General features: G+C 55.3%; 1 protein-coding gene across 3 annotated transcripts; it reads left to right on the forward strand.

Annotated features, from left to right (window-relative positions):
- The first annotated feature begins 400 nt into the window (after positions 1–400).
- On the forward strand, positions 401–6,667 carry SELENOV (selenoprotein V). Of its 3 annotated transcripts, XM_012496740.2 has the most exons (5): positions 401–1,779; positions 4,658–4,682; positions 4,790–4,843; positions 5,120–5,219; positions 6,185–6,302. In XM_012496740.2, exons 1-4 carry the CDS (start codon positions 560–562, stop codon positions 5,195–5,197), a joined length of 1,377 nt encoding a protein of 458 aa, XP_012352194.2. In that variant the 5' UTR covers positions 401–559; the 3' UTR covers positions 5,198–5,219; positions 6,185–6,302. The 3 variants fall into 3 exon arrangements, with proteins under 3 accessions (XP_012352194.2, XP_030652077.1, XP_030652078.1); XM_030796217.1 differs by having other exon boundaries at positions 4,790–5,219; positions 6,185–6,667; XM_030796218.1 differs by lacking the exon at positions 6,185–6,302 and having other exon boundaries at positions 4,790–5,490.
- Positions 6,668–7,064: the final 397 nt, after the last annotated feature.

Here is a 7,064-nt window from a genome sequence, read left to right on the forward strand (position 1 = left end):
TCAAAGTGGTTAAGCCCCAGGATGCTGGAGCCTGACGGGTTGCGTTTGAATCCCAGCTCTGCCACTTAACTAGCTGTGGGCAAAGTACTGTAATAAATGTAAACTCTCAGCCGGGCGCAGTGGCTCACACATGTAATCCCAGTAGTTTGGGAGGCTGAGGCGGGTGGGTTACTTGAGGCCAGTGGATCACTTGAGGCCAGGAATTCGAGACCAGCCTGGCCAGCATAGTGAAACCCCATCTCTACTGAAAATACAAACATTAGCTGGGTGTGGTGGCGGGCACCTGTAATTCCAGCTACTTGGGAGGATGAGGCAGGAGAATCTCTTGAATCCAGAAGGCTGAGGTTGCAGTGAGCTGACATCACGCCACTGCACTCCAGCCTGGGCCACAGAGTGAGACTGTCTCCGTGGTGCTCGTCATCATTCTCCAGATGCCAGTTTTCCCCTTTTCTAGGAAGCCCTCTCATTGCCGCAGGCTGACTGAACCTGTTCTGGGATCCCACAGCTCCTGGGCTCCCTCATCCCGGCCCTGAAGACTCTGGGCTGTAGCTCTTTGGTAATGGGTATGTGTCCCCCACTGGACAGGGATCCTGGTGAGGGCAGGGACCAGGGCTTTCCTGATCCCTGCTCTGTCCCCAAATTCAGCCAGCAGAGAAGTGTGCACGCAGCAGGCACTCAGTACACATATGCTGAACACCTGAGTGTCACCTACAGCTGCGGGGACACTGGGGCAATCTGTGTGTTTCTCAGCCTTGCGTCGGGGGTTAAGGGGGCTGGAATTACTCGGCGAGGTCCGGAGGTTGCGCGCCCTTCCAGCGGTGGAACCCGGGGGCCAGGTGGAACTCGGTGTAACAGAGCCCCCAGTGGTAGCGCCCCGTCTCAGAACCCGGTGCGGGAGACGTTCTCCCCGCCCAAAGAGGGAGGGCGGGCGGGACTCCCCAACCGGCTTGCCCGGGTCCCCCTGGGCCCCATGAATAACCAGGGGCGGACCCCAGCCCCCTCCTCGGTGCGGACTTCAACCTCAGTCCGGGCTTCTACCCCGACCCGGACACCCACTCCACCCCGGACCCTGACTGTGGTCCGGACTCGGACCCCCATCCGGACACTGACTCCGGTCCTGACTCCGTCTCCAGCCGGGACTCCCACTCCGGTCCTGACTCCCGCTCCAGCCCAGATCCCCACTCTGGTCCCCACTCCCACTCTGGCCCGGATCCCCCGTCTGGTTCCGCCTCCTGCTCTGGCCTGGATCCCTACTCCGGTCCCGACTCCTGCTCCCGTCCGGAACCCAACTCCGGTCCCGACTCCGGCTCGGACCCTGACTCCTCCAGTCCGGGTCCCAGCCCCAGCCCCAGCCCAGGTCCTGGCAGGGATTCGGGCCGCGCTCCCCGTCTTGGACTCCTACCTGGCCCCGGCCCTACCTTTGGATCCGCCCCCGGAACCTGCTCCGGAGCTGCCTTTGTCGCCCGAGGAGGACCCTGAGCCGGCGCCGAGCCTGAAGCTCATCCCGTCGGTCTCCAGCGAGGCCAGGCCCGCCCCGGGGCCCCTTCCCGCGCGCACCCCGCTGGCCGCGAACTCACCCAGGCCCACCCTGGACTTCACCTTCAGAGCAGACCCGTCGGCCACCGGGCTGGCGGATTCCCTCATTCCCAGTCCTGTCCCCGCGCCCATCCTGGGGACCATCCCGTCGGCCATCTCCTTACAGAATTCTACGGAAACCTTCGCCTCCTCCAGCAAGAACTTAGCGCTGGACAAGAGGGTCCTGATTCGAGTGACCTACTGGTGAGGACCTCACACATGCCTCTCCCAATCCCCGGGGACAGGGCCGGCGGTGGGGGCTGGGTCTCCGGGGACGTGGAGGTCAGGGTTGGGGTAGGGCGAGGGGAGGGATTCAGGTAGAGCCCCAGAGTCCCAATTCCCAGACTGGAAACTCGCTCTTGTCTCATTCTCTTTGGGGCAGGAGAGCTTCAGGTTCAAATCCCTGCTTTGGATCTGAGCTTCATTCATTCATTCACTCGTTTCTGAGTGCCCTGCGGGCCAAGTGCCAGGCCTGTGCTAGGGATGGGGTGCTGAGCAGAGCAGATCGACCTGCTTTGCTCCCCAGCAAGACTGACCCAAAGACACCGCACATGATGGGGGCTCTGGCTTCCCTTCCCAGCCTCTCTCCTGCCCTGGAAGCTTCTCTGGCCCCTTGTCTCTCTCTCTCTCTCACTTTCTCCTCTTCTGTCTCTGCCCACAGGTGGTCTCTCCCACTCTCTGTCTCCCCACCTCTCTCTCTCTCTCTCTCTTTTGTTTGTGTTTGTGTTTCGGACAAGTCTTGCTTTACTGCCCAGGCTGGAGTGCAGTGGTGCAATCACTGCTCACTGCAGCCTCAACCTCTAGGGATCAAGCGATCCTCCCACCTCAGCCTCCTGAGTAGCTGAGACTACAGGTGTGCACCACCATGCCTGCCTAATTTTTTTTTTTTTTTTTGAGATGGAGTTTCACTCTTGTTGCCCAGGCTGGAGCGCAATGGCGCGATCTCTGCTCACTGCAACCTCTGCCTCCCGGGTTCAAGCAATTCTCCTGCCTCAGCCTCCCAAATAGCTGGAACCACAGGCATGTGCCACCACGCCTGGCTAATTTTGTATTTTCTTTTAGTAGAGATGGGGTTTCACCATGTTGGCCAGTCTGGTCTCGATCTTCTGACCTCGTGATCCACCCGCCTTGGCCTCCCAAAGTGCTGGGATTACAGGCATGAGCCACCGCGCCAGCCACAGCACCTGGTCCCTAATTTTTTAATTTTTTGTAGAGACGGGGTCGGGGTGGGGTGCGGGGGCAGTATCACTATGTTGCCCAGGCTGTTCTTGAACTCCTAGATTCAAGCAGTCCTCCTGCCTCAGCCTCCCAAAGATCTGGGATTACAGGTGTGAGCCACCGTGCCTGGCCTGTGTCTTTCCTTTCCCAGAATGTTGTGTGTTTCTCCTTCTCCCTATCTCGGTTCCCTCACCTCTGGCCTCTTTCTTTCTCTCCATCTTCTCTTTTCTGTCTCTTTCTCTGACTCCATGGATTCATGTATTCATGTATTCTTTCATTCATTCGACAACTACTTCTTCAGCACCCACCATGTTCCAGGCCCTGTTGGCATCAGGGACACAGCAGTGAACAAGACAGAGATCCCTGTCCTTGTGGCTCCCACGGGCTGGTGTGGAGGGGCAAGCAATAAACAATAATATGACCTGTAGAAAATGATCTCATATGTGAGGAGGTGAACCGTACTGTGAACAAAAGGCATTTTGGGGGGTTGCAGTTTTAGCTGGGGTGGTCAGGAAGGTCTCACTGAGAAGGGGATATATGAGCGAAGCCCTGAAGGAAGGAGAGAAGGAATTGTGTGGATGCTGTGGGGAGAGCATTCGGTTGAGGGAACTGCCAGTGCAAAGGCCCTGAGGCAGGGCATACCTGGGGTGTTGAAAGATGAGCTAGGGGCCAGGCCTGTAATCCCAGCACTTTGGGAGGCTGAGGTGGGTGGATCACTTGAGGCCAGGTGTTCAAGACCAGCCTGGGCAACGTGGTGAAACCCTGTCTCTATAAAAAATTCCAAAAATTGGCCGGGCGTGGTGGCTCACGCTTGTAATCCCAGCACTTTGGGAGGCCGAGGCGGGCGGATCACGAGGTCAGGAGATCGAGACCACGGTGAAACCCTGTCTCTACTAAAAATACAAAAAAATTAGCCGGGCGTGGTGGCGGGTGCCTGTAGTCCCAGCTACTCGGAGAGGCTGAGGCAGGAGAATGGCTTGAACCCGGGAGGCGGAGCTTGCAGTGAGCCGAGATTGCGCCACTGCACTCCAGCCTGGGTGACAGAGCAAGACTCCGTCTCAAAAAAAAAAAAAATTTCAAAAATTAGCTGAGTATGATGGTGCATACCTGTAATCCCAGCTACTTGGGAAACCGAAGTGGGAGAACTGCTGGAACCCAGGAGGTGGAAGGTTGCAGTGAGCCGAGATCGCACCACTGCTCTCCAGCCTGGGCGACAGAGCGAGGCTCTGTCTCAAAAAAAAAAAAAAAAAAAAAAAAAAAAAAATAGCCCAGTGTGGTGGCTCACGCCTGTAATCCCAGCACTTTGGGAGGCTGAGGCGGGTGGATCACGAGGTCAGGAAATCAAAACCATCCTGGCCAACATGGTGAAACCCTGTCTCTACTAAAATACAAAAAATTAGCCGGGCGTGGTAGTGGGTGCCTATAGTCCCAGCTACTCGGGAGGCTGAGGCAGGGGAATGGCGTGAACCAGGGAGGCGGAGTTTGCAGTGAGCCGAGATTGTGCCATTGCACTCCAGCCTGGGTGACAGAGTGAGACGCCGTCTCAAAAAAAAAAAAAAAAAAAGAGAGAGAGAGAAAGAAAGATGAGCTAGGGGCTTCTGTGGCTGGCACAGGGTGAATGAGTTGGGGAGAAGTGGGAGAAGATGGGGACAGAGGGGTGAGAAGGCAGATCCTGTGGTGGCTTGCAGGCCACGGGAAGGACTGGCTTTTCCCCTGCGTGAGATGGCACTACTTCGGGATTCTGAATAGGGGAGGAACATGATCTAACTCAGGTGTTCATAGGGTGCCCTGAGCTGGGGAAGATACTGACGCGGTGTCTTCCCTGGTCTCTCTCTAACTTTCTCCTGCTGCTCTTGGCCTCCAGTGACCTCTGAAGCTATAGCCTTCGGGTGAGTAGTTTTGGCTTTGGAGGTAGGGGGAGCCTGAGGCAGGAAGACTGGAAGGAGTCCCTGTTTCCCCTCCCCTGCGACCCCATAACCCCATCTCCTCCCCTCAGTACATTCTGCTGAAAAAGAGCCTGCAGCAGCAATTTCCAAATCACCTACTCTTTGTAAGTGTGTGGGGGTCCTGGGGGAGAGGGGGTGGTCAGGGACCTGAGATCCCCAAGGGGCTTGGAGGGGAGAGCTTAGCCTCCCCTACCCTCACCATTTCCTCCCAGGAGGAGGACAGAGCTGCCCAGGCTACAGGGGAGTTTGAGGTGTTTGTGAACGGGAGACTGGTCCATTCCAAGAAGGTGATTCTGAGGAAGGGTCCGGGACAGGGAGGTGGGGTGGTGCTGAGGTCCTGGGGGTGGGAGACCTGTGTGCTTTCTCCCCTCTGTGCCCAGAGGGGTGATGGCTTTGTGAACGAGTCCAGACTGCAGAAAATTGTGAGCGTTATCGATGAGGAGATCAAGAAAAGGTAGCCGGCAAGGGGTGGAGCTGGAGGTGAGCATGGAGCTCCCAAGGCTGCTGGTGGGAGGGGTGGGGGCCGGGTAGGAGGATGGGGCAGGGCTCTGTCTCGGTCCTGATCCTAGCTCAGCCGGTCCTCACTGTTAGAATCATGACAAGTCACCTACATCCTTTTCTGAGCCTCAGTTTCCTCATCTGTAAGACCCTGGGGTAGGACTGTGTTCAGTGAGTTCGAAAAATAGCAAGGAGGCAGGGCACAATCCTAGACTTTGGGTGGCTAAAATGGCAGATCACTTGAGCCCAGGAGTTCGAGACCAGCCAGGGCAACATAATCAGACTCTGTCTCAACAAAATAATAATAATAATAAAAATAAATAAATTAGCCAGGCACAGTGGCTCACGCCTGTAATCCCAGCACTTTGAAAGCCTGAGGTGGGTGGATTGCTTGAGCCCCGGAGTTAGAGGCTGCAATGAGCTCTGACCAGGCCACTGCACTCTAGCTTGGGTGACAGAGCAAGACCCTGTCTCTACAAGACAAAAAAAAGTGCCGGGCGCGATGGCTCATCCCTGTAATCCCAGCACTTTGGGAGGCCGAGGTGGGCAGATCATGAGGTCAGGAGATCGAGACCATCCTGGCTAACACTGTGAAACCTCATCTCTACTAAAAATACAAAAAATTAGCTGGCGTGGTGGCGGGGGCCTGTAGTCCCATCTACTCGGAAGGCTGAGGCAGGAGAATGGCGTGAACCTGAGAGGCGGAGCTTGCAGTGAGCTGAGATTGCGCCACTGCACTCCAGTCTGGGCGACAGAGCGAGACTCTGTCTCAAAAAAAGAAAAAGAAGGAAAAGAAAAAATAGTGAGGAAACTAGAATGGGCATTGTAGTCCGTGGAAAACAGTATAACAGTGCCTGAGGCATGGTAGACCCTATATAAATACTTATTTTTATGGAGCTGTCATTGCTATTGTTATTTTAAATTTTTTTCTTTTTCTCCCATCTTAGGAGTCTCAGCGGGATGATGAGAAGGGCTGAAATGTTGCCAAATCAGGTCCTTTTCTGATGGTGGCTGGGGCTGGGGTGAGCTCAGGGAGGGGAAGAGGAGAATACATGCAGAGTCTGCCCCCCTGTGTCCAGTCTGACTGTGTCTGCTGTCGCCACACTCACCTCTGAGGTCTTTGGAAGTCACCTGCTGCACTGCTCCCAGCATCTCTGATATTCTGGCCCCAGGGGTGGGAGGGAGGGAAGCTTGGAAGGCTAGTCCTGTGGCTCCAGTCCTCTGTCTGGCCTCCACTCCTCTTGCTCCTGAGGGCAGTTTGCTTCTTTTGTGGCTTCGTCATTTCCCATGCCCTGGTTCCAGATACATTTTGAAAACCTTCCATCTTATTGGCATTTTCTGGGGTTGTGAGAGAAACAGGGATGGCAGTCAGTCTTAAAGCCGTGACACTCCAAACTCGATTATGCTCCAGGGCCCACTTTCTAAACCTGTAACATAGTGAGACCCTGTTTCAAGAAAAAAAAGAAAAAGGAAAAAACCCCATAGGTTTTAGAATGCCAGTGTTGTAGGGAGCGTCTCTGTGACCTGGGGCTGGAGGAGAGGCATTTTCACATTCACTGGACATTTATGGGCTCTGTACTCCGCATCTGGCATGGTGGGGTCAGTGGTCACATGCCAGGAGGTCAAGGGCACAGGCAGGGGGGGCTCAGACTTTACCACTTAGTTGCTGTGTGTCCACCAACAAGGGACGCCACCTCTCTGAGCCTCAATTTCCTCCTCCATCAAATGGACATCATAGCACTATTTAACTCGTGGAATTTTTGTGATAATTACATACTAAATTATGCTTGGGAAAGGATTAGCAGAAGGCTTATCACAGTAAGTTTC

Source organism: Nomascus leucogenys, chromosome 17 (assembly GCF_006542625.1).
Source record: "Nomascus leucogenys isolate Asia chromosome 17, Asia_NLE_v1, whole genome shotgun sequence".
Classification (NCBI taxonomy): Eukaryota; Metazoa; Chordata; class Mammalia; order Primates; family Hylobatidae; genus Nomascus; species Nomascus leucogenys.